Here is a 27,486-nt window from a genome sequence, read left to right on the forward strand (position 1 = left end):
TAGCTAGTAGAACTAGAAAAGACTTTGGCCCAATACGTGGAGGAAGCACTACTAATGGGGAGCACAGAACAGCACATCAGGTGAACCATTGCCCAGCTGTAAAAATATAAAATAGCTTCTTAAATTCTTAAATGCTTCCTAAATGGAAGAGGCCAATGGGACACTTCTTACCATCCTCTGTCGCCCTCATGGCTTCAGCTTCACGTTTTTTACGGGAAAGGCGCTGCTTCTCCTCTAAGCGCTGCTTCTCTGCATTGGCCTCATCCCAGCGCCCATTCTCCATGAGTCTTTGGTCAGGCCGGAGTCTGCTGTCAGTGGGAGCAGTACCACTTTCTGGGGCATTGAGTGTCAAAGCCAACTCTGAGAAATAATACATGTTCTCTGCGTTCTTCCTGTACCAAAAAAGGAGTAAAATAATAGAAGTGGCAACAAAGCTCATGGATAAGGCAATGACATATATTCATTTTCTCTCCCCCACCCTTTTGTCCTTCACATGAGTGCTGTTTTATTTTTCAGAAGTAACTCCTCTTGATCCTCGGAAATTAGATGCATCAGTGGCCTATTGCTACTAACAAAAGGGAAACAGCAATCTGTAGTTCACTGATCAAGTGAGCAATGAGAAAAGTTACAAAAAAAGCATCTCAGATGTGTTTTAATTGCTTAATGCTTAATGAATCAGACCATTTTTACCTGGATTTCAAGATCTATAAGTATGCCTACCCATAACTGACACTTGCATTTGAAATGTTATTTCCATTTGAAATAAAAGTAGCTGTTATGGTACATTCAATTAAATGGCTGGTGAATAAGCTTTAAAGTCTAGGGGTGGGGGGGAGGAGATTTTTCAGTGCTCTCCATTCTCTGACCTACACCACTGCTAGAAGACACCTCTCTCCACAAACTTCATAATACTCCATCCTTTATTTTAATGATTTCTTTTGAATGTATTTGTTGAATATAGAAAACAGTAATTACATTGACTATACAGTGGTGTGATTTAAATGCTATCACGGTGTATTTCTCCCCCCCTTCAACTCAGCCTTCCATCCTTTCTAAGGTAGGTAAAATGAGGACCCAGATTGTGGGGGCAATAAGCTGACTTTGTATAAATATACAAAAGTATGAAGGCTATTGCTTAACGCATTGTAAGCCGCCCTGAGTCTTCGGAGAAGGGCGGCATATAAATCAAATTAAAAAATAATAATAATAAATCAGCTGAATCCATAGAACGTCCTCTTTAGTCAGAAGAGCAAATGTCTTTGCTTCTTTCACAGCTCCCTGCAGGAACCAAGCTCCTTCCATTACTTACGGGAGTGGGTTCCTCTTCCATAACACCACCCTGCTGTCTTCTGTTTCATGTGTTCTTAGACGGCTGTCACCACCATTCTCCAAGCTAGGATTCACCTTGAAGCAGTCAATCTTCTCATCCCAGGTGCCCAACAACATAAAATGCACTTTTCCTGACGGATCCAATACCTCTCCAGTGACCTGTTATCAGGAGTTCAGGAGAATCATTGGGCAGAGTTCTACTTTTGCTACTACCTTTTCAATAAAGGTAAACAGAAATTTGCATACAGGATAGAATGTATTTGAACAGTTTCCACTCACACATAAACTAAAAAACACTCATCCTGACTGCTCTCCAGAATACTGAGCAGCTTTTACAGACAAGAAGGATGTGTTAGCCTGGCTGCAGGAGGAGCGCTGCCCATGGAGCCCATTACTTTTGGAATTAGGCTCCTCTTGCTATCATACAGGCCCATCCTTCTCACCCCACTTGATAATAAATAAAGCATGGTATTTCTTACCTTTCTAGCCACATCTCTGGAGAAGTAACTATAAGGAACAAATTTGAGAATACATCTCTCATTCGTTTTATGGTTCAGAATCTCAATTTCACCAGACTGGAAAGCAAAAAGAGAGAAAGAGAGAGAGGGGGGGGGGAGGGAGGGAAAGAGAGAGAGAGATAAATTCAAGCAGGCTCCATACTACCTATGAAAAATTTTAAAACAGTTACATAATTGTTGTAGTGGTCCTCAAAAGATGGAGGAACCATTCTCCAAAGCTTTGGCCTCTAGCTATTATTCTCCAACCACACATTTGACAGCAACAACTTCATCTCACTGAAATGTCATCTTAACTGTAACTCACCTGGTCTATCCATAATTTGCCCACAATGATGTTGTGTACTGTGGTGGTGACTTTTTTCCATGTATAATGATTGCCAGTTGCATGGAAGATACAATGGATGGTACCTAGAGACAGGAAAATGATACACTTAAGATAGTTCCACAGTGTTGAAGACTTCTTGTTAAGGTTTGATGGAAAATGGCTTAGGACCGGGGTATATACGAGACCGCCTGCTGCCAGCAACAGCCTCCCACCGGCCAATACGCTCCCACAGAGAGGGGCTCCTCAGGGTGCTGTCAGCCAGACAATGGGTGGCGACACCCAGGGGGAGAGCCTTCTCTGTGGGGGCGCCAGCCCTCTGGAATGAGCTGCCCCTTGAGATTCGTCTCATCCCCGACCTGCGTACCTTTCGCCGTGCCTTGAAGACCCTCTTGTTCCAACAAGCCGGCCTGGCCTAATACGAATTTTAGAATGGGTGTATGTGTGTTTTAATCTATGGGCCAAATTTTTATATATTCACTTTTAAATTGTTTTAAATTTTGTATATTTATATGTGTTTTAATATGGCTGTACACCGCCCTGAGTCCTTCGGGAGAAGGGCGGTATAGATATCTAATAAACATAAACAACATAAACATAAACAAAATGTGTCATATTCAGTGGATGTAACTATTGGGTATAGACATGGAAGGCTTTAATTCTTATCCTATCTTGCTACCTGCTATTCTTTCCATGCATGCATTTTATGGGCCCTTTAAGTCTGCGTATATTCTAAATATCTCCAAGAAATACATAGCACAGATTAATGCTCCATGAATGCTACACTTAATCACAAATATTCAGTAGAGAGGCTTGCCATCTTTCTCATACAGCCTATATCTAATTAGGAAAAAGCTGGAAACACCAGACATTGTACTACCAGCAGTTGGGGAGCAAACAAGATTATTCTCTGTTAAATAGTTTTATTAATTGGCTATGCCTTCCTAAAACAGCAGGCCACAAAAGGGATAGTCAGCGACCAAGACTCACCAAGTGGCATGATTGAGAGGTATTTGCCTCGGAACTTGCTGGTGATTTTAATCTCCTGCCGAAGGGTCCAACCATGTCTGGAATCGGCATGATGAGCAGCAGCAGGAGGATGGTGGCTTACCTAGTAGATACGACCAATAGACAATAAAGGTTTATTCAATTCTGGAATGAAGGGTTTAGGGATATGCATCAGAAGAAGAGATGAAAACAGATTCCATCAATGTATTTACTAAGTCTCGAGGCACTTTCATATGAAAGTAAACTCCACTGGTGATATAGACAGGCAGGCAGGCAGACATAATTTACCATATTTATAAGTCACTCCGATCGTGGGCAATGAATAACCTACAGCTGGCATACACAGTTAAATTAACACAAAGTCCAACTAAATAAAAATAAACTATGTAAGAGGCACCAGGGCAGAGTAGGGTCCATATGTCTGCTGGAATAACATGGCTTTAACTTGCCTCCCAAATACAAAGAGGGAGAAGGCTATCCTCATATCCATGGGTAAGGTCAACCAAAGAGTAGGAACCACCACTGAGAAGGCCTATCATCCCCATACTAGAAACACTGAAAGTGCCAGAATTGTCCTGGGATCAAGGAACAGAAAAGGAACATGCTCTGCTTTTTACCTGTTCGCAGATGGAACGATAGCCATTTTCTTCTAATCGGTCTAGCTCAAATGTTTCCCCTAAGAGAGGGTTGAATGGCTTGCTAGTGCGGAAGACAGTTGTGGAGTAGGATGATACCGTAAAAGCTGCCACGTAGCAGAGCTGCTCCAATGAGTTTTCACATTTGGCAGCCCGGTCCAACAAATCATGATATTCCAAGTCTTCTGTGAGACGCTGCAGCATGGATAATGGCTCGTTGAAATTAACCTGGGAGCAGAAGGAACAGGTGCTAAGCAGGAAATCCTTTCTAGGGATAAAGTATCTGATTCAAAACTAGCTATATCTACCATGCCCCAAATTTGTGCCAAGATCAAAATCAAACTGTCTATTGCAGAATGAAGTTTGCACAATTATGCTTCTTGGGATTACTTGGCTTTCTACCGTTTTCCACACAGCATGGGGTTTTATTCAAAAACCAGATTAAAGCCACTCACCGGCATGGGGATCTTGGAGAGCTCCTTGCCAATGCAATTCTTCATGATGCTCCATAGGTTCAGGCTGTAATTTGGTTTGTGTGGAATCCGAGTTCTCTTCTCCTTCTTAGTATCTTCTCCCTGATGTTTGTACTTAGGGAGAAAAAGAAGACTATTGTAGTTATAGTCTTATGGGGAAGGGATAACATGCATGTCAATTCCTGAGCAAACTCTTACAATTTCCACTTCACTTTGCTGAAAGTTTAGAAGTAAAGTTATTCTAATGTCAAACACTCACATCTAATATATCAAAATGAAGACAGCTATCCCAACAAATGCTGCCTCTGAAGCAGTAAAAGCTGCATTCCAAATAGCAAAAACCTGGGATGAGTTAAACTGTGTTAAGATTACTCTTTTTTTCTAGTCTTCAACAAGCTGTATCTCAAGTTATGGCTTACATTCTTTCAACCTTACACTAGAACAGTGTTGGCTAACCTTTTGTCATCGCGTGCCAAAAGCGGGGGGAGTGCGGGGGGCGGTCGCATGCATGCCCACATCCATAATTCTATGCGCTCCGCCCCCCCCCGCGCATGCACGCATGACACCCCACACTCCCCCTGCTTTTGGAATGTGATGGCATGGTGGGCCTGGTAGGCCTGTTTTTTGCTCTCTCCAGGCTCCAGAGCCTTTCTAGGAGCCTGGGGAGGGTGAAAATGGCCTTCCTCACTCCACCAGAGGCCCTCCGGAGGCTGGAAACAGTGTGTTTCCTGACTTCCGGTGGGCCCAGAAGGCCCGAAAATCAGCTGGCTGGAGCTGAACTTGCATGCCCACCAATATGGTTCTGTGTGCCACCTGTGGCACCCGTGCCATAGGTTCCCCATCATGGCACTAGAATGAGTAACCTAGATCAGAGACAAGCAATATGACGCCTCAAGATACTTTGGATTACAATTCCTGTAATTTTTGCAATTAATCATTATAACTTAGACTGATGGGATTTGACAGTCAAAACACTTGGAAGCTGTTAAAGTTACTTAGCCCTGATCTAGGCCTTCAACTAGTTAAATTTTGATCACCCAAGAAAATCTAATAAAAAGCCATGTCCCTTTCCCTCCTCTCAAATCAAAATATCAAACTACCTGCTCATCAAGACTGATGTCACTGCTGGCGCCACTGATGTTGCTGCCTGTTCGTCTAAAGGAGTTGAAAAAACACACCATAAGGAAGAAGGAATTAGGATGCTCCAGCTGAGCCTGGCCAAAAAAACTGTTCAAAAAAGCAATGCAACAAAACACTGGCAGAGCTACATTATGCTGCTTATTTTGCCAGAGTTGGAAATCATTACGAACACTGTCAAATAGGAAACATTTATGATTCTTATTTGCAACTAGGATTAAAAATGTTTTAAAGTCAAAAGGGAATATATAAGCACTATACAATTCCAGATAACTATTTTGATATAGCAATGCTATTTAGGAATTTGTTAAATCTTCCAAGTTTTACTTTCCCCAATTATTTAACATCTAAAAACCGGCATATTGTAACAAAAATGGAGAAATATTAATAAAACAAATTGAACGCAATTCAGAAATGTGTATCAGCTAATACAAAATGAATCAGCAAAAGTCACAAACACCTAAAACATTAACATTAGCATCCGAACATTTAATTCTTGCTGTGGACAGAATTGAAACATTACATAATTTAAGATAATAAGAGCCTGGGAGAATTTAAATGTCTTTAGCTGGAGCAAAAAACATAGCATTTCTCTTCTTGGAGAAAAAGAACATTCCACAACTTGGTGGCCTCATCCGAGATGACTCTCTCTTGCAAGTTACATCCTGAGCTTCTGACTGAAGGAAGACTCAGAGAGAGGCCTCAACTGACATAATACACTAAACACTAGTTATCTAATCAAAGGAATGTTGTAGATTGGTAACAGGCCTGAACTGAGTGGTGATGATGCAATTGTATAAACACTACTGATCACGACTTGTCTGGATGAAGAAACCATCTGCTAATGCTGCTTATGAATTGAGTTTCAATTTATCATCTTGCTATCATTAATGATTGGTTCCCATACCCAATATGCATCTTGCCATCTCTGGATTATCTGTTCTGTTATTTCACACAGATAGTGATCTACATGACAAGTAAAGCAGAATTCTACGGGGCATCACAGACCTCAGGTAATCAAAACCCACAAAACTATCCCCTCACTCCTTAGTTGATCACATGCTCCAATCACCATCTGTCCCATCTTGAGACAGCACTCTGACCACTCCTTCTCCAGATGCAGGATCGGCCTGACCGACAGGAAGAATGCTATTATGTCTAAAGACAACCCCTCTACTAAATCCCCCCTCCTACTTTCCCGCACATGAGAAGGTGGCAGCATGGAAGCTTCCGGCCTAATATGGCTTCCAAAGCTGACAACAGAGCTGAAAAAAGTGCCTCAGCACCATCTTTTAATAATAGTCATCAGGGAAGTATGGGGTCACTGCAATGCTATACAGATAGTCCTCACTTGATGGTCACTTGTTAAAAGACTTTTCTAAGTTATGAAAGCACTGAATGAGGAAACAACCTTATTGTGGCCATCACAGCATTCCTGCAGTCATTTGATTATAATGTGGGCTTGTCAACTACCTCACAATTACAACAACTGCTACATCCTGCAGTCACGTGATTGCCATTTGCAACCTTCACTGCTGGCTTCCAATAAGCAAAGTCAGTGGGGAAGCCTGCAGGAGATAGTAAATGGTGATCACATAACATCCCAGTTTAATGGCTGCAAGGGATTCTCTTAATAGAGGCAACTGGAACTGCCTCAAACTGCTGTCGTAAGTTGGTGTGGTCACATCTCATCATGCTTTATGACCGTGTCACTTAACAATGGAATTGCTGGTTCCAAGTATTGTTGTTAAGCAAGGATTACCTGTACAGCCCCCTGCCCCCCCCCAATCAATCAGACTCTAAAGTCAATGGTATTAAAATCTCTTGAGATTATACAATGAATCAACTGGATCACACATCCTCTCTCTCTTCCCCAACAATGGTCTTCTTACAAGGAAACCATGGTGATTTTTTGCAACAGAATCAGATAAAAATCTTGAATGAAAACCAGGTTCACTCCAGAATGTCTGGAATTGAGTGCCTCAAGTGCTTTATCACAATGCTGTATGTAAAGTCAGTGCTTATCAGTTGTTTTATATGCTCTCCCACTTAGATTTGCAACCACAAGAATTGGTGGGAGACAAATAGCAGTTTCTTTGAACTTTACGTATCTCCCCCTCCAGGTTTCTAAACAAGAGAAACTAATGTACTTTGGGCAAAAAAAAGAACAAGAAAAAAGATGATAAGGGAAGGGACCATAATTCTGCAGCTAAGTGTATTCAGCAAGTTTCAAGAATGACTGTCTGAACAACTTCCACATGCTTTCAGTTGAAATTCTAGCTTTATTTAATAGCAGAAACTTGTTTTGGTCACTGCAGATAATCACCAATATTGGGAGAGAGATTGGGAAAATATAATTTTGTTCATTTTCTTAAGAATTTTAGAGGCATTTTCTAAGAGTCTTAGGGACATTCCCTAAAAGACATTATAACTGATAATGTTTATCTTTCTTAATTTGGGTTTGGTTTTTTTTACACAACTCAATCCTATCCCTGTATCATTTAACATTTATCTGAACTAATTGCATGGAATGATCTACAGTTACTGAAATCAGTAACATCTGTTTTCTAAGCACACTAAGCTCAATTTTCCCTTTTCATTTCATCCAGGATGGACAGAAATTTCCTGTGTCTGAAATTTTTATTTTATTTATTATGAAATTTATTTGCCACCCATCTTATATCCAACGATTCAGAATTCAAATCAGAGATGAATGTATTTTAAAAATTGAGCTTAAACCTCAAGTCCATAGTGGAGATTCAATAAGCTAGCAAGAAAAATGCCTGCCCTAGAGAGAGATATAGTTCACAACTTTTCTTGGCAACTTGCATAGTCATGCCTAAGTGACTTTCCAGTTCAATTATTTCTACATTATAACATGTTTCAGTAACTTCAGTTATTATAGAATTGAAATGTCGAAGTGCTAATGACATACAGTGATACTACAACGTTACAACTATTTTAAGAAACTGTAATGGCTATCAGTTTGTTTGTAGACTCAAAAGTATTAGCATGGAACTTCAAACCACAAATAATCTGAACCCTTCACATGTCAAAAAGCAGCTGATAACAATAATAGACCTGGGTTAGATGAAACTAGCTAATAGATATGATGTACTAGCAGGAAAATTGGTTCATATACAGGTAATCCTCGACTTACAACAATTTGTTTAGTGATGGTTCGAATGGCACTGAAAAAAAATTATCATTTTTCACACTTACAACCATTGCAGTATCCCCATGGTCATGTGATCAAAATTCGGTCACTTGGCAACTGGCTCATATTTATGACTCTTGCAGTGTCCTGTGGTCATGGGCAAAGTCAACAGGGAAGCCAGATTTGCTTAACAACCAAATCTGTTAATAATGTAACAATTATAATGATTCACTTAACTACCGTGACAAGAAAGGTTGTAAAATGGGACAAAATTCACTTAACAAATGTCTCACTTAACAACATAAATTTTGGATTCAATTGTGGTCTTAGTCGGTGAATATCTGTATTTAAAAGCAATTTCATCATGACTCTGCTATCATCTTCTGCCATCAGCTGTCCCCAGTACATTTCTTGGACCAAATCGTATTGTTCCCTTACAGAAAGGACACACTGAGAATTATGGGAGTGGATATCCAGTATTTCTAAAGAGCATCAGACTGGTCTTAGCTGACAGAGTCATTCTGTTCACCTTCTTTCCTCCCACATTTTAAGATCTCTATAGTGAAGCAGCAATATTGTCTTTCTCTCTCTCTTACAAAGATATTTAAGGAAGATGGGGAACCTGTTTTATGCTCTGCATTTTATTCAGAGTGTTCTGGTTGCTCACTATAACAAGGGTCAAGAGATAAGGGAAATACTTCCATGGATCTGGCATTTAAAATGCCAAAGGCTAAAGGGCTGGAACAGGAGATCACTCACTTGTGTCCCATGCTTTCGGGCATGGTGATGATCTCGGGAGCATCGAAGAACTCATTATCATCATCTTCATCACTCATGTCGCCCTTTGACGAACAACACTGATCTGTAGAAAATTACATATCAACGTCACTTTTTATGAATTGAATTATCTGGGATTCTAGAACTTCAGCGGAAGTTATATGACAAGAGACAGACGGGAGGAAGAGTTTGGCTTTTACCTTTCGAGGAATCCATGTTGCCAGGTGCATTGGCGGGTAGGACTGTAGCTCCACGGAAAGCTCTTTCCAGGTGATTGTGTTGCTTAGCCAGCTGTTCTAGTGTCTCCTCCAACCGGATACGCTGGTCACGCTCATACTGTAGAGATTTCTGCCATTTCTTGCTATGTGTCTGGGCCAGCATTAGGAAGTCTCGACAAGCCTGAATGGAAGATGATATGGTAAAATCATTATGCTGCTTTCAATATCATTCTCCCAAGGTAAAAACCCATATTTTTCTGAGTATAAGACGCACCTTTCCCCCCCCCAAAAGGGAGTGAAAATTTAGGTGCGTCTTATACACCGAATGTAGCCCCGCCTACCCACTGGCCTCCACCCTTTGGCCTCTACCTCCCAGCAGTTTACCTCCTTGCAGCAAGCAGCAAGAAGAAACAGCTCATTTCAGCTTCAGCACAGCCTAATTAGCACAAGTTGATTGGATCGGCCTCCCGACTCTCAGCTATTTTGCTCTCAGCTGTTTGCTTGCTGCCTCTTGAAAAAAGCAGCTTTGGGACTTGAACAGTTACACTCAAATATGCACAGCTAGAATCATTTGGTTATCAAAATTCCAATCAAAATATTTTACATGGCTTAATATGTTATTAAGCACAAGAAGACTAACATCGATAGAAAGGGACAAAGAAATACAAAGGGTAAGGAGAACCCACCAGATAATATTCTATATTCAGAAACTTTAACAGACAATTTCTATTATGCACCTTAGAAAAGTATTTTAATTTTGTACTCATGAATGTGAAATATGTAGATTAAAAAGTTTCTTAAAAATAACCACTGGAGTATTTATCTAATTGAAAAAAGTATTCTGGATATCTGAGAATGGAGTTTTAAATATCCAGAGTCTACAATACAGTTGTATACTATTATGTTTGGAATAGAGAAAAAGGATAGAAACATTATTTCTCGCACACCCACGATACTAAAATCATCTGATGAAATTGAGTCACGAGAAATTCAAGACAGATAAAAGCACTTCTTCATACAGTACAAATTTAAACGATGAAATTTATGACCATAAAAACTAGTGATGACAACCAAAGTGGGTAGATTTAAAACAGAATTAGACAAACCCAGAGAACTTGGTTCTTAAAGGTTGATATACGCTATTACTACATTCATTTTGGGAGCATTGAAGTGCTTCGGGGTTGAAAGGACTGAATGGTGGCACCACTATGGCCTGGGGGATGCCCAGTTGGGGGCTCCTTTCATGTCCTCATTAAGTTGCCCACCAAAGTGGTACCCATCTACCCATTCGTGGTCGCCTGCTTTCAAACTGCTAGGTTGAGAGGAGCTGGAGCATCTGACTGGAGCTCAACCAGTCCTGCAGCAGCAATCGGGTCTTGAATGCGACTCTACCGAACATCAGTCCAGCATCCTAATCTCGTGAGCCACCGTGCTCCTTTTAGGTTGATGTATGATAGCTACACATTACCTAGACCAGTTTAATCTGGTGGTTAAGGCACTACACTAGAAACTGGGAGACTGTGAGTTCTAATCCTACCATAGAAATTAAATTCGGCTGGGTGATTCTGGGACAATCATTCTCAATGTATTTCTCAGGGTAGTTGTTGTAGGGAAAATAGGAATTTTAGGCATGTTTGCTCCCCCTTGAATTATTTGTAAAAACAATAAGGGCGGGATATGGACAAACAAACAAATAATGAGGCAGTAAGGTTCATAATTCCAGGTGGAGTGGAAGGATGGGGTGGAGAAATGAAGGAAAGGACTACTGAGCTCATGTCTTGCTTGCAGGCTTCTCACAGAAATCTGACTATTAGAGCAATAGGACTTTGGATGAGTGACCCAGCAGCACTCGTCTTTAAAATCTCAATAATAGAAGCATACGTGGATGCCTTATTAATTTCTGTGAAAAGAAAGATGTAGCTTCCAAGATATATTGGTCTAAACACATACCAGGACAGTTCTCACCTTTTTATCTTCACATTTTGAATCCACTTTGAGATTTTTCTGCATATCTGAGGCCAACTACAACATTCCTAAAGGGCTGATTTTCATTGAAGCTATTTTTCATGCATAAAACCATTTTGAAGTGAAAACACCCATTGTAAGAATATTGTGATGTCACTCTTCCTTCAAAGATCAGAATTCCAGTCCAAGGCACTTGGTAGCCACAGGCAACAAGGAATTCCATACAGGCCCATGAATGGCCTTGCAGAAGAGATATGCATATCACTCAGTCCATCTGCCTAGAAGATGAGGGTAGGGGAAGCCTTTGATCTCCTCAATGAAATCCCAGGCTGAATACAACTGATTATGTGCCATCAAGTTGTTGTCAGCTCTTTAACAATTTTCTCCATGATGACCTATCTTTAACCTAGTCATTCAGCATTTCCAATGGTGCACTCATCACTATTGTAATTATTATCTTCTTAATCAGAAAAGTAAATAGTTATGCAAGCGGGTAAGATTTTTTTTAATCTATGTACTAGCAACAACAGAAGGTTAGCCTGGAAGATTTAATCATGGCACCTTCTACTGACTAAAAATAATACCAAAAATTATACCTATTTGATCAGGAAGAAAACTCAGCTGTTTAAGATTTTTTTAAAATTACAGTTCCTTTATTCAGATATATAAATCAGAATGCTGGTTTTACAGGCATATATTCAACCTCCCACTTTTAAATATATCTCCTCTGCACAAATTGTTTTTCTCAAGGTAGTTTCTCAAAGAGTTACAACAGCACTATGGAGTGCTGAGGTTACCAACTCAGCTGGAACCATAAAACTGCTTTTCAGACATTAATAGGGGTTTGTTTAGCTCAACTTGTTATTTATATTTCCTTTAAGATAAGGGCGATTGCTGCATGATGAACCCTGCCCAGAAATTTATCCCACTGTGTTCAGTGAAGCCAAGCCTCTCCAAGATTCTGTTGACTCTGCCGTTTCTTAACCTCCCCATCCTCCTTCAATTTTCATGCCCTCATCTGATGGCAACAACCAGGAAACAAAGTGTGCAATTGTGCTGTGAACCCTAATGATAAAGGTCACCAAATCTCAACATTGTGATGTAAGTCTTATCCTAATTTTTCAGAAGATCCTTTCCCCAGTATTAGTTTACTCATCTCTTCTGTTTCTTCCCAGTAGCCAAAAAAATGAACTTTTTCTTCTGATTGGAATTTGATTTTAATGCCATTTTCACTTGGCCATGGGATGGCCCCACACTGAACTGCAAACATATGGCTATTACAGGGAATTCAAAACAAGCAGTTATTATGTGTGTACACCAACTCTCTGTCATCCCATTCCCCAGCTAAAGGCATTTACCAATCTACCCAAAGCCGAGGCAACTAAAAACCCAAAAGAGTAATGAAAAGAAAATGTCACTGTGGTGCTCTAACCTGAATATAAGATTATTAACTAGCCAGAGCATTTAAATGAGCTAGAGCACACCTGATGGCTTTCTCTTCGTTGCACAGGCAAAAAAAAAACAAAACCCGAAACCACTTACATTAATCATGGCATTGGAAGTGATGCGGAAGAGTGTGGCACGCTCGTTGATTTGTTTGATCTTCTCATTGCTCTCAGCTGGTAGCTTCAGAGTCTCCAATTCACTGAGTGAGCGCTGCAGAGCTGTTCCATGTTTGGCAATCAGATCATTACATGTGCTGAGATCCTCCACCTTGCTGGAGAGGGTGCGCAAAGTATTCTGTAGTTCTGTCTTGTCCGTTTGGGATACAGATTCTTCATCACCTGACTCATCTGTGAGGAATAAGCTGAAAATGTAGTACCACAGGAGCCTATTTCTAAACCAGGCACATCTGGCCGTTGCCTTTACAAGAGCTTGTGGAAGTGGTCACATACAAAAGGGGACAAACTTTCCAACCAACTCTGTACAGATACTTAACATGATAGGGAAAAATATACCTTACCCATGTAAGCAAAATAATGTCTATACCCTCAATAAACAAGCAAAGCAATTTAAGGCAAGAATGATAAAAATAAGAAGAAGCAATGACAGACCAGTAAAACAATAATAACACAAAAGTAGCAACCATAAAGGCAAAGGTGTTCAAAAAGGAAGTTCAGGAAGTTCTACGCTGCAAAGGAGCAAGGATCCTTGAGTAAAGAGACACCTTTGAATATCAAATGCTGGCCATAAGTTCCAGATAAAGAATATTACTTCTGTGCTCTAGTTATGACTTCAAGAGTATATGGCCAGAGTCTGTTCAAAGACAGAAGGGTGGATTAGTTGGACCTTTGATTGTTTTTCTTAAGCTCTTTTTTAAAAAACACACCCCAGATCTCTTTAAAATAAAAAGTTGCATCACTCTTCCTCATCCTTCTCCACAAACAGTGAGTCACAAACCAGAATGACAGTGAACTGTGAGCACAAATATTTAAGAGTAAAACACAGATACAGCATGAAAATCAATAGTACAGTACTGTGTTTGGCAAGATTTCAAATACTGTATATTACTCTCTAATCCAAGGTAATGGTCAGAAGAATTTGGAAGGTCAAGGAGTTCCAGGACAGACCAGCTTGCAATCTACTACATTTTTAAATTAAGCACAATAAGCTGTACGCTTAATGGTCCTATTATTGCCTTTACCTTAGACTACATGGAAAAATAAATAGTGGACTGAAAATTCAACAGAGCTAAAGTAAAGCTAATATTGGCAACCTTCAAGGCGAACTCAAAAGATATTACAGGGCAGATGGCATTTTGCTTTGAAAGCACTGAAAATGTTGTTCCAGGAAAATCTGCCAAATACCTTGTTAGTTTCCAGAGCCAAATTCTTAATACTCCATGAAAATTTGGGGGGGGGGGGGAGGAGATGACGACAACACACCATACAGGAGCTAGTGGCACATTTTTCATGTGTTTTCTCTTTCACTAACAGTAAATAAGTACAAAATTACAAAACTAAAGGCAAGTCAGTAAAGAATGCACCCAGCGCATACCAAGAAAGGAACAAAAGTATTTTCGGAAATAGCAACATTTATATCTAGCACAATCATATAAGGAACTGAGGATCTAAACCACAACTTCTTAGTCACAAAGTTTTCTTCTACAGGTGAAACTCAAAAAATTAGAATATCGTGCAAAAGTTCATTTATTTCAGTAATGCAATTTAAAAGGTGAAACTAATATATGAGATAGATTCATTACATGCAAAGCGAGATAGTTCAAGCCTTGATTTGTCATAATTTTGATGATTATGGCTTACAGCTCATGAAAACCCCAAATTCACAATCTCAGAAAATTAGAATATTACATGAAATCAATAAAACAAGGATTGTACATAGAACAATATCGGACTTCTGAAAAGTATAAGCATGCATATGTACTCAGTACTTGGTTTGGGCCCCTTTTGCATCAATTACTGCCTCAATGCAGCGTGGCACGGATGCTATCAGCCTGTGGCACTGCTGAGGTGTTATGGAAGACCAGGATGCTTCAATAGCAGCCTTCAGCTCTTCTGCATTGTTCGGTCTCATGTCTCTCATCTTTCTCTTGGCAATGCCCCATAGATTCTCTATGGGGTTCAGGTCAGGTGAGTTTGCTGGCCAATCAAGCACAGTAATCCCATGGTCATTGAACCAGGTTTTGGTACTTTTGGCAGTGTGGGCAGGTGCCAAGTCCTGCTGGAAAATGAAGTCAGCATCCTCATAAAGCTCGTCTGCGGAAGGAAGCATGAAGTGCTCCAAAATCTCCTGGTAGACGGCTGCGTTGACTCTGGACTTAATGAAGCACAGTGGACCAACACCAGCAGATGACATGGCTCCCCAAATCAACACAGACTGTGGAAACTTCACACTGGACTTCAAGCATCTTGCAGTGTGTGCCTCTCCATTCTTCCTCCAGACTCTGGGTCCTTGGTTTCCAAATGAGATGCAAAAGTTGCTCTCATCAGAAAAGAGGACTTTGGACCACTGAGCAACAGACCAGTTCTTTTTGTCTTTAGCCCAGGTAAGACGCTTCTGACGTTTGTTGTTCAGGAGCGGCTTGACAAGAGGAATACGACATTTGAAGCCCATGTCCTGGATCTGTCTCTGTGTGGTGGCTCTTGATGCACTGACTCCAGCCTCAGTCCACTCCTTGTGAAAGTCCCCAACACTTTTGAATGGCCTTTTCCTGACAATCCTCTCCAGGCTGCGGTCATCCCTGCTGCTTGTGCACCTTTCTCTTCCACACTTTTCCCTTCCACATAACTTTCTATTAATGTGCTTTGATACAGCACTTTGGGAACATCCAACTTCTTTTGTAATTACCTTTTGAGGCTTTCCCTCCTTATGGAGGGTGTCAATGATGGTTTTCTGCACAACTGTCAGGTCAGCAGTCTTTCCCATGATTGGGATTCCTACTGAACCAGACTGAGAGACCATTTAAAGGCTCAGGAACCCTTTGCAGGTGTTATGGCTTAATTAGCTGATTAGAGTGGGACATTTTGAACCTAGAATATTGAACCTTTTCACAATATTCTAATTTTCTGAGATTGTGAATTTGGGGTTTTCATGAGCTGTAAGCCATAATCATCAAAATTATGACAAATCAAGGCTTGAACTATCTCGCTTTGCATGTAATGAGTCTATCTCATATATTAGTTTCACCTTTTAAGTTGCATTACTGAAATAAATGAACTTTTGCACGATATTCTAATTTTTCGAGTTTCACCTGTATACTGAAGTAACCATTTGATACTGACATTTGGGTATTTTACCTAATCAGGTATAAAGGACTCGAGGCATTACATGAGCCAAAGAGTCAATTCAATGGTATAGATAGAAAATAAGTCTAACTGGTCCTGTGAAATCTGATGCTTAAAAATAGAAACCTCAATTTTGAGAAGTATAATGTTATATCCATAATAATTCAATGTGGCCAACGGCCTCAGTATGCCCTACACACAATTCAGAGGGCATTGAGCAATTTAATTGAATAATAAACATTTGATGTTTGGCATAAATTCTTGCTTCAGGGAGCTGGACACCTGAATGGGACAAACTATAAGAACATTCATAATTCCCAGCTGAGAATAAAATGGGAGATACTATCTACAAATATTTTAATTCTTAGTTACATATACACACCATATACATGACAGCCATATACAAGATATATATGATATATCTATCTATGCATCCATCTACCCATCCTTGAAACCACAGGAGAAATGAGATATTAAAAATAATGGAGTAGGATGAAAAGGATTTGATCAATCTCAGTTACTTTCCATTGGCAAGAGTCATAATTCATGCAAGTTCAGTGCTACCCATTGCCCTGTTTTTTACATTACTTCTCTTACAATAAGCCTTTTAATATTCCTGCCCCTCCTCCACATCCTGTTCTATTTCTGTTGCTCTTAACTTGTCTTTTACCTGATTCTGCCAGCATTTTAACTGCTTTTGCTTTAGCCAGCTCCAGAGCTGTGACCCAGCGCTGCCGCTCAACCTCTGAGCTGGCCTTCAAGTGGTAGGTCTGTGCCCCTCCATTGGAAATAATGAAATTACAGGAGTCCTCCACAGTGATGTTTGCTGTGGCCAAGTTGATGGTCCCACGGCAGGTGTGTCGCATCTCTGCTTTGGATCTGTGGGCAAGGCACATAGAGAGCACAGGAAAATGAAGCAGTAAAAGTATCAGCAATTTAGTCTTGAGACCAAAAAAATAAAAAATAAAGAGGAAAAGCTATGTTAAGCTTCCTCCTAGGAAAATGTGACCCACACTTCACATTAACAGCAAGCTAGAAACATCATTAGGCTGTATCTAACTGATGTCATTCAATTAATGGAAGGCTCTGCGATCTGGCAGATATTTTTGTTGACAAGAAAGGTGAGGGAGACAATTTCATGCCCATCCATCCTGTAGTCACAACACATTATTTCTCATCCTGTTCTGAAAGTCACTGAATCAACAAGACTAATTGGGTAGGATGATGGTGAGAGGTTGAAAGACAAGAGGGGATCATGGAAATTCATCTCCCTCCATACTCAATTAATAGATGGTCTCACTGAAAAAGTCACTCCATGACACCAACAGAACCCCAGCCATTTCCCTTATATATATAAAATAAGTGGCTTAATTTTTCGTGGGACCAGGTCATATTTATTCCTGGGATATTTGGGGTCATAGCAAGTGGGCAGAGTTTCAAAGCAGATGAAACTAGGGTCGCTGGCCACTGAGTTATTTATTTTTAGAACTGTGTTATTTTAGGCTTACATGATAGTTTTTTTTATTCGTTTCTATTTCAATTCTGCGATCAATGGGAGGAGGTTCTACGGAATACAGGGGAGGGGGAGATGAGAGGCTAGGCTGCCTGATGCCCTGGGGTAGTAAGTAATCTGCTACTGTTCCCACAAGAAGGAAAAAGTCTAGGGATTTCAGTGATTATAAATTGCTTAAGAATTGCTACCAGATGTTGTGATGTTCACAGAACTAAATGAATGAGCTGCCAATAAAAAAAATGGGCTTCTAGTACATAAAGCAATGAGACCCAGGGTAGGAGCAGAATGCTAAAGCAGTTTTGCATATGAATAGACACGGTTTAAATTATATGATTAGAAGGAAAGTGGAATTAATCTGAGTTTCCAATTATTAAGCATGATAATGTTAATACCAGCCATATTTCTTCCCCTCAGTATGTACATCTGGCTCTCTGATTTTCCAATTAATTATTTGTATAGCAACTGTTTTGTGAGGTCGATCAGTACTATTCACATTTTTTAAATGCACAGCTGGGAATAAAATCTGGTTTAAGACTTTATGAATGTATGGCAGCAACAATTCAAATTTAAAGTAGTGTAGAATCTCAAGCTATCAAGTGAAAGGGAGAACAACTCTCTTTTGTTTCATAGTTCTAACAAAGGTATTGACTAATTGTACATTTTGGAATTTTCCCTCTCATGGACAAACATAATTATATTTGTTAAATACGTTCCTGGACAGTAATCCTATAGGCAGTAATTATATGACACTAATATGACTGTACCCACCTAGTGCAAGTATCCCTTACTCAAAAGGAAAAAAAAAAACACATTCTGCCACAGATATATTTGTCCACCGAAAAACAATGAGTCACATCACACCCTTCCAGTGAGTGTGAAATGGTACTGCCTAGAAATAATGCGTTAGTAGCAGGGTGGATTTGATTTAAATCGAGTCGATTTAAATCATGATTTAAATCACTAGTAAAAAGACTTGATTTAAATCAACTCGATTTAAATCATAATTTTTAAAGAGCAACTGTCATCTCTGCTACTCCTTTGACCCGCTGTTGACTCACCGATAATCCCAGTGTTGCAGAATATACAGCCTTGTGCTACATAACTAAGCTCCATTTCATGCTGAATAAACTAAATTATTTATGTATCTTAAATAGAAAACTATCTTGCGATAGATTTTTACCCCAAAAGTTTTTTATTAAAATAAATTCAATAAAAATAAAAAAAATCTGATTTAAATAAAAAAATCCGATTTAAATAAAAAATGATTTTTTTGATTTTTTTAAAAAAATAATTGATTTTTATCCACCCTGGTTAGTAGGTACTTCATATCTTTGATCATACTAACTACATCCCCAAATTTCAGTAGTGTGCTGCTCAGTACCTCCAAAATTATTCAACCAGAATGAAGCCTCTCACTGTCCAATGCAGCCTTTCTCAAAATGGTGCTTTCCAGAAATATTGGCATTTTAATTTCCAAACTTTCTGGCCACTCTTTCTCTGGCTATAATCCCTGGCCAGTTTGGGAGTTGTAATCTCAGCTCACTGGAAGAAAACAGGTTGGAAAAGGTTGGGCTACTTGCACAATAATTACCTCTGGTGTAAGAACTCTGGCCAAATAACAGTGAGAATTATGATTTATGTAGATTCAAATCCAGAATTATTTACAAGCTAGTGTTAATGGTTTTCACAAAGTATTAAACTTCTAAGAAAACCTTGGAAGGAAGGAAAAGTGGAGGTGCACATATGCAGGTGCATCAATTTTTTCTACTGTGCTGCAACAAGTTTGGTCTATAAATTCAGTACTGAATTTTGTGTGCATATCCACTTTAACGCAAACTTTTATGTATAGATTTATTTGTGCTTCCATTTGAGCAGTTACATCATAGCATCATTTGCCAAAAAGTACAAAATGATAATATTTAGTTAAAACATCTAGATATGAGGTCTAGATATGAACTGACTTTAGGGGAAACAAAGGTGGATTTAAGATGCCTTTGCTTTTTGCAGAGGCAATGACCATGGCAGAACAAGGAGCTCGCAAATAGATTAGGGCCTCAAAATTCTTCCCTGGATAAAAGGGAGAAACTGCTGAAAATGCTGATAAGTGCTTCATACAGATGTTCCTTGAGACCATAAAACCACTGTTTCCAGAAGGTTTTAGACCTCTGAGCGCTGGAAGAAACAGCTTTGCACAAGCCTTGGTGCAAAGAAACACTGGATTTGCCCACAGTCAACCACTTCTGAAAATGGCTTGTTAATCCTCTTTTAGAAAGAAGTTATTTCACATATTAATTTTGTTCTAGAAGTTATATTGGTCAGGTAGGTGTTTCTGTTCTTTAAATTGTATACTAACAGAAAGTAACAGGGAGAAAACAAAAATGAAGTAGTGTGTACTTTATGATAGCAAAAAAATATCGCAAATTTAGGGGAAAAATTCTTCATCAAAGTTACAATGGCCTAAATAACATAGTTCTTTAGTTCTAAATACTATTCACAGAAATAGTATTTTATAGCTGGGAATTTCAACAAGAGATCTATTTAGAAGATGGGACTGCAAATGCTAGCTTATATACTTAATTTCGGGTTTTTATTGTTTTATTTTTTATTAAATACATGGATTTAAATGATAATAATGAGAGATGAATACATATTATAATATTCTCAGTTCCAGACTAAAGGAAAGAGGGTATGAATATTTGTTGTGGCATCCAAGGATACTAAGTGTGAAATTGGGACTAAGCATATGTTACTTAAGTGTAAGCTCTCAAATGGAAATCAGTAACATATCCTAGTTACAAATACATTTATGTATTGTGTGTGTGTGTAAATATGCGTATATGAAGGGATTACATGATAATTATCAGAGATGAAATCCAACACAATGAGGAGGGACTAGTTTGGGAAAGTCTAGGTAAATGTAAAGGTTCCCCTCGCAACCACGTCTCCATGGTCATGTGGCCGGCATGACTAAATGCCAAAGGCGTACGGAACACTGTTACCTTCCCACCAAAGGTGGTCTCTATTTTTCTACTTGCATTGTTTATGTGCTTTCGAACTGCTAGGTTGGCAGAAGCTGGGACAAGTAATGGGAGCTCACCCCATTGCACAGCACTAGGGATTTGAACCGCTGAATTGCTGACCTTTCGATTGACAAGCTCAGCGTCTTAGCCACTAAGCCATTGCGTCCCTTGGGAAAGTCTAGTCAAACATATATATGCACCCATCTCTATGTATACACACACTGTTCCCCCAACCCCTGATATATTTCCTTTGACGAAAGTTCCAGAGCTAATCAGCGTTTCATCAATGAGGCCACAATATTTGTGAGAGAGGCTTCATTTGTCACCCATACCACAATTCGTTCCTTCCTTTCAATTCTCTCAAAACTGGCTGTAGATATTGCTGTGCTTCCACCAACCGCACATACCTTTGATGTTCACCCAACTCCTCCCTGCTCCAGCGTAAACAGAGAACAAAGTCCTCTTATATTGACCTGGTACCAGACAGAGCCGTCTCTTTCTCACTGAGAAGCTGAGGAACGGAGCCTGGAATATGCATAACCTACTTTGAGGAGGGACACAGAAACTGCCAAGTAGATACTAACAAGTATCACTTCAAATGCCACTGGCTTTCTACCTCCCCATCCTGAGTCTAGAGAAAGTAACAAGGCAGGCCTCCTTCTCAGCAACTTCAGACCACCAGAGAAATATGACCTCCTGTTGCCAGCTATTCTTATTCACCTGAGTCTGGTTACTTTATGAATAATAAAGAGCTTCTAGTCAACAAGCAAGCGATGTCTGCCGATTAAGGGATGGCACTTTCTAATCATGTTCCTTTCTACAGGGAGTCCTTGACTTACAACCAGTGGCATGGCGACCATTCAAAGTTACCACAGACTCCCCCACCCCCCAAAAAAACCTACTTACGACCTCAATTTAAAGTTACAATAGCTGCCTTCAGTCCATGATCAAGGGGTTGCATTTTGGGCTTTTGGCAACAGGCTTACTTTTACAGTTGTTTGCAGTTGTCCTGTAGTCTCGTGACTGTGATTTTTGATGTTTTTTGCCAGTTCCCAGGGCTTACTTCTAGTTTCTGGCAAAAAAATGTTCATTGGGCATAATGGATTTACTTAAGAGCCACAGAATTTGCTTCATGATCACCACAAAAATGCCCCAAAATTGGATCTGGTCACATGATGTCTCAATTTATGACCATAATTCTGGGCTCAGTTATGGTTATAAGTTAAGGACTACCTGTACTGAAGCTACACATAACAGGAATTTACATGAGGATACTAGGAACTTACTGAAAAATAAATCCTGGAGGAAGGTATTCTAATGTTAATTTCATACAGCAGCAGCCAAGCAAACTACACGACCATTTTCATGAAATCACCAGAAGATACAATCAGACACACTGTGGAGTTCAATGATGAAAAAGTAGAACCACTGGCAAGCCTAAATTTGGTTTGGGAACAGAAAGAATCTGCTGAATATCAAAAATACAAGTGTAAAGATTTTGTATAACCTAGATCCATAATTCCAAATACAACTTAAAACCATTCATTTAGTGACTATTCAAAGTTACAACACCACTGAAAAAAGTGACTTATAACCATTTTTCACACAATCGTTGCAGCATCCCCAATGGTCAAGGGATCAAAATTCAGGCACTTGAGAACTGGCATGTATTTATGACAGTCTAATGGTTAAAGCACCAGGCTAGAAACCAGGAGACTGAGAGTTCAAGTCCCACTTTAGCCATGAAAGCCAGCTGGGTGACCTGGGCCAGTCACTCTCTCAGCCGAACCCATCCCACCGGGTTGTTGTTATGGGGAAAAGAGGAGAAGGTGAGTGTGTTGGATATGTTCCCTACCTTGAGTTGTTTGTAAAAACAATAAAGATAGGATACAAATTAAATAAAATATAAATAAATCTGTAACTTTCCCAACTGGCTTCTGACAAGCAAAGTCAACGGGGGAAGTCAGATTCACTTAACAATTGCAGTGATTCACTTAACAACTGTGGCCAAAAAGGTTGTAAAACGGGGCACAACTTAGTTAATAACTGTCTCACCTAGCAATGGAAATGTTGGGCTCCAATGTGGTCGTAAATCAAAGACTGCCTGTATCTGTCCTAATGACATATTTAAATGTAGAGATTAGGTTTTCCTTTGATGCCCCTCTTCCTTTGCAAGATCACTCATGTGAAATCTAACTGCACAAATCTATAAATATCTACTCAGATTTAAATCTCACTGATGTAAATTTGCAGATTTACGTTGTTTCTCTGCAGATTAACTTAGAAGCAATTCCCACTGAATCATGTGAATTTATTTACAAATAAGATTGAATATAGCCAGGCTTTACAAATTTTCAGGAATGTCTATAACCAAGTTCTTACACTCACGGAAATATTTCTACTTGAGATGTATAAGGAATAATATCCCTCCTATTTAATTAGTAGTGTCATAAGCATTTATAACTGAAAACTGAACCTGTTGCACAGCTCAGATAGCTGGAGGTCCTTTAAACAGTACAGCATTATTTATTGACCTCAGGAGACACTTGTGTTTTAACTTATCTCCTGGAAAATGGTACCTTAAATATATTTAGAAGGACATTTACAACATGCAGCATGGTTAACATACCCTATATATAACCCCAAGTATTGATCATAAAGTCATATTTTTTTTAAAGAAACAAACAGGCTTCAGTTCAATATGCTTACCATATAATTATGGTAAGAATTAACTTATCTGCTTCTATCAAATACAGATTTCCTTTAAACCATGCCATTTTTAAAGAGAAAAAATGTCCCAAGACCAATAGTGTCCACCAGTTTCATCACCAAAAAAAACCCTATTATTTTTAAAGCACATTTCTATTCTGAATTTCAGTTTTCTCAGATAAATTTTCAGTTGCCTGGCTTAAGAGTATCACACATCAACAGCCCAACAACAGAGTGACAACAAACTCAATGTGTATAATAGAATAGATGAGGGGCAGATGATTACATCCCTTCATTTCAGACTGCTTCTGAAGGTTTTCATCTATACTACAATGCCTGCTTTATAAAGTGTTTTTAAAACAGAGTTCTGTGCTTGGCAATAGAGAAAGAATTGCTAGCCACTTGGCAGCTAATAAAAATACACTATATTATTATTTACAGATCAGTAATTTTATGAGTCTAGTTAGCAGGCTGATTTATTATTTCAAATGTCGTCATGCATTAAACCCCAAATAAAAGTGATGATGTGCAAGACTGGGTTCCAAATGGAACATCACACATAATTCAGTAGAAGAGATACTTCAAGTGATAGTTACTCTGCATTTTAAAATAACAACTAGTAGCAACTCTTCTCTTATATAACAATAAACCTCTAGATAAACTCAGGACTAATTCTCCCTTTTCAAAGGAAAACAAATTATTTAAATAAACTAGTATAACATTTATCAACGCACAAACAAATCCTCTATCTTCAGAAATGCTCTTTTGATTTATTACAATAATCTTCTGTTTTATCATTTAGTACAGGAGCAAAGCCAAAGTCAAAACGCTCCACCAAATCCAATGCCTTTTCCTTGTAGTTCTGTAGGGCACAGAATAAAATAGAGACATTTGAAATTCTCCATCTATTTGCTGGATTGCTTCTCCTCTAATGGCTGATCTAAATTTTCCTCTGGAGTGAGAGAATCATGTTTCTTTAGATCCTTATCCTGTCCTGTCCTGCCTCCAGATTTCTTTTTGGTACTTCTGAGATCAAAATGACCTTGGAGAGCAGATTCCTTGAAGCAGGCAGGAGGGATTCAAAGTCAAATTTAGTATTATGAAATTAAAAATCCCTCCACCTCTGACCTAAGGACTTGGGAGAATACAAGAGTCTTTCAAATAGCAGATTATATACTTCATTAAACTAAATGGTTTAATTTACAGAGAAATACAAACTTATTATATAGTGGCCCACAAGATTGGTGGCAAGTGAAAACTGTTGTTCATCTGCAGTGACATATGTTTATATGAAATGTATGGGTGGGTCAGGCAGGGAGGCAACTCAGCACTATAAGTTACCATGGGCTGTTTAGAGAGATAGACAATAAATACTGGTAGGCATTTGCTTAGCAGGGAAAAACCCCCACACTGAATGTCCTGAAGATAAATCAAACACAAATATACCACAGTTTAAAGAAGAAACATTTCAAATGGGATTGTTTCTAAAAGCAAAATCTAACATCTTAGGATATTGTATTTTTAATTCAGTCCTTTTCAAAGAAGGTGAGGAGGGCAGTATTCAGAAGCTTATCCTATCCCTGCACCTCAATGGTATGTATGTATGTATGTATGTATGTATGTATGTATGTATGTATCTATGTATGTATTTTCTGCACTGCTCTTCTTCTTGGAGGACCTTATAGCAGTTTGTTTCCTCCAAAACCAATAATGTGTATAAGGGGAGAGTCTTAAATAAAATTAACAAAAATAACTCCAACAACGCTCAAAGACAGAAAGTACAAAAATTAAAACAAAGCTCATTTATCAAAAAAAACCCCACAACAACAAAACAAAAGAACAGACCGATTTATAAGACAATTTGGTCCTGAAGTTGTTATAATGCAATGCATGAACAAACATGCCTTAATGGGTTTCTAAAGAAGATATAATATTGTGGAAGTCAGCCAAACTTTCCTTCAGGAGAGAATTTCATTATCGAGGGCTGTAGGTAGCGAGAAGCTGCAAGTAAACTGGGTTGAAAATAATGTTTTTGTTTCGCCTGCACAGCCAGTCATCAGTTTCATAGTTAAGCAAGAATGTGAAACCCTTGCCTTTGTCCAAAGTACTTTATGCCACATCTACAACCTCAAAAAAGAGCTGCAATGCGCGACGTGGAAAGTTTGTGATTAACGTTTCTAAGCTACCGAAATGAATCTCGCTCCTAACTTTGACAACACCTCTCTCAGAAGAGCTAATTCTTCTCTTAGCAGCAGTAGCAGACATAGTACAGTTGCTTAGGTTTCTGGAGAAGTGAGGCGACAACAGCCACGACGTCTAGTCCATAGCTCTGTAAAGAGCTTGCAACTTGCAACTTGGCTTACAGAGGCCACTAAATACGAGTTAACTTTTCCTATTCTTTTTAATGACTCTAACATCAGCTGCAGTGAATAATTTCCAACCTGCTTTAAACCCTTAAAAAGAAAAAGAAAAACAAACCACGAAGACCGATCTCTCAAAACACTCATGAGTTGAAGGTGCTGGAAGAAACCTAGAGAGAAAAGGGGAGGAAGGAAAGGAGGAGTACAAAATCCCTACAACCTTCTCTAAGGTGTAAAGGATGGTCCCTCCAAACACTGGCCAGACTGGATGGGATTTGGGCATTTTGGCCAGGGAGTTCGGCTAAAGCAGAGGTCTTCAAACTTGGCCGCTTTAAGACTGGTGGACTTCAACTCCCAGAATTCTCCAGCCAGCTATGCTGGCTGGAGAATTCTGGGAGTTGAAGTCCACCAGTCTTAAAGCGGCCAAGTTTGAAGACCTCTGGACTAAAGCGAAAGAGTGGCTTCCAAGAAGTCGCTGGACTCCCAACTACCAGCAGCCCCAACTAGCTAGTGTCCAACGGAGTGCCAGATGTTGGCTGCAAGAGCACAGCTGCCCACTCCCATTCCTTGCTCCGCCCCGGACACTTCTCGGGCTGCGGCTGGTCCTGGATACCCTCGTTGCCACGTGGCAGGAAAATGCAAGGCGCTGCCGAGCCTGCCTGTGGGGCGGAACCGGAGGGGGAAAAGGGGCAGCCCGGCGGAGGCACCCGAAGGGCGAGAGGGGAGGAAAAGGGGCAGAACGGGCGGAAGAGGACTCGGCCTCACCTGTAGTAGCTGAGAAGCCCATTGCTCAGCACGAACCATCGCCGCTGATACCCTTTGATGTAATTGGTCCATTTGAAAAGCCAGCCTTCCCGAGCCGCCCCGGAAGTTGAGCTCGTTGACCCGGAAGCGGAAGAAGAGGTCCCCCCTGGAGCGCTCGTCACCCCCCCTGGGGCCGGTCCCCCAGGGCCCAGTGTCCCTCCTCCGGCGTCACCTTTTCCGGCACTTGGCCCCGGCGATGGCAGCGGGGTCACGGGGCCAGGTCCGCAGGTTCCTCCTGGGCCGGTGGTTACGGGGGCCCCTGGTCCGCCAGGCGTCATCCCTGGGCCGGGTCCCGCTGCTCGCAATTCCGACATCGCACAGCCGCAGAACCACCGCCTTCGCAAGCCCGAACTTAAGCGCCGTCTGCTAACGGGAGCCGAGGAAGCGCCGGAGGCTGAGCGCCTCCCTCCCTCCTTCCTTCCTTGGCCCTCCACCCCCACCGCGCCACCAATGGAACGGCTAACAGCCCCCACGAGCCCACCCTATTCTCAGCGTCCTCCACTCCGGGAGCCGGAACTCCGATTGGTACTGCCTCTGGCGGCTGCTATTGGTTGCCTAAATCGGAGGGGGCGGGACTCCTCGGTAAAGTGATCAGTTCATGCGCTCTCTCAGCTGTCCTGTTCGCTTTATTTATTGCCGCTCTTATTGGCCGCCTCCTCTGTCGTCTCCTCTTAGGAACCAGTAGGAAGTTTGGAGGCGGGGTCTACCATGATGTAATTGTAGAACGGGAACTCCTGGTCGGAGAGGTATGCATGGTATTTTGGCTTTCTGCAAAAATGGGAGTCTATGGAAAAGG

The 27,486-nt window shown here is 40.2% G+C and overlaps 1 protein-coding gene across 2 annotated transcripts in view; it reads right to left on the minus strand.

Moving 5' to 3' along the window:
• Window positions 1-27,118, minus strand: part of OSBP (oxysterol binding protein) — a 29,105-nt gene extending 1,987 nt beyond the window's left edge. The window contains exons 1-13 of one of the 2 annotated variants that reach the window (XM_070931397.1): window positions 26,652-27,118; window positions 16,955-17,163; window positions 13,082-13,332; window positions 9,557-9,755; window positions 9,339-9,441; window positions 5,386-5,440; window positions 4,268-4,399; window positions 3,795-4,040; window positions 3,160-3,280; window positions 2,152-2,255; window positions 1,809-1,904; window positions 1,310-1,488; window positions 172-392 (exon numbers count right to left, since the gene is read on the minus strand). In XM_070931397.1, coding sequence (XP_070787498.1) covers window positions 172-392; window positions 1,310-1,488; window positions 1,809-1,904; window positions 2,152-2,255; window positions 3,160-3,280; window positions 3,795-4,040; window positions 4,268-4,399; window positions 5,386-5,440; window positions 9,339-9,441; window positions 9,557-9,755; window positions 13,082-13,332; window positions 16,955-17,163; window positions 26,652-27,004 — 2,269 coding nt within the window. In that variant the 5' untranslated portion in view covers window positions 27,005-27,118. Of the gene's footprint in view, window positions 1-171; window positions 393-1,309; window positions 1,489-1,808; window positions 1,905-2,151; window positions 2,256-3,159; window positions 3,281-3,794; window positions 4,041-4,267; window positions 4,400-5,385; window positions 5,441-9,338; window positions 9,442-9,556; window positions 9,756-13,081; window positions 13,333-16,954; window positions 17,164-18,565; window positions 18,589-26,651 lie in introns of those variants that run through there. The other variant, XM_070931405.1, reaches the window with a different exon arrangement.
• Window positions 27,119-27,486: the final 368 nt, after the last annotated feature.

Source organism: Pituophis catenifer, unplaced genomic scaffold, assembly GCF_029215685.1.
Source record: "Pituophis catenifer annectens isolate HBS135680 unplaced genomic scaffold, rPitCat1.0.hap2 SCAF_1, whole genome shotgun sequence".
Lineage (NCBI taxonomy): Eukaryota > Metazoa > Chordata > Lepidosauria > Squamata > Colubridae > Pituophis > Pituophis catenifer.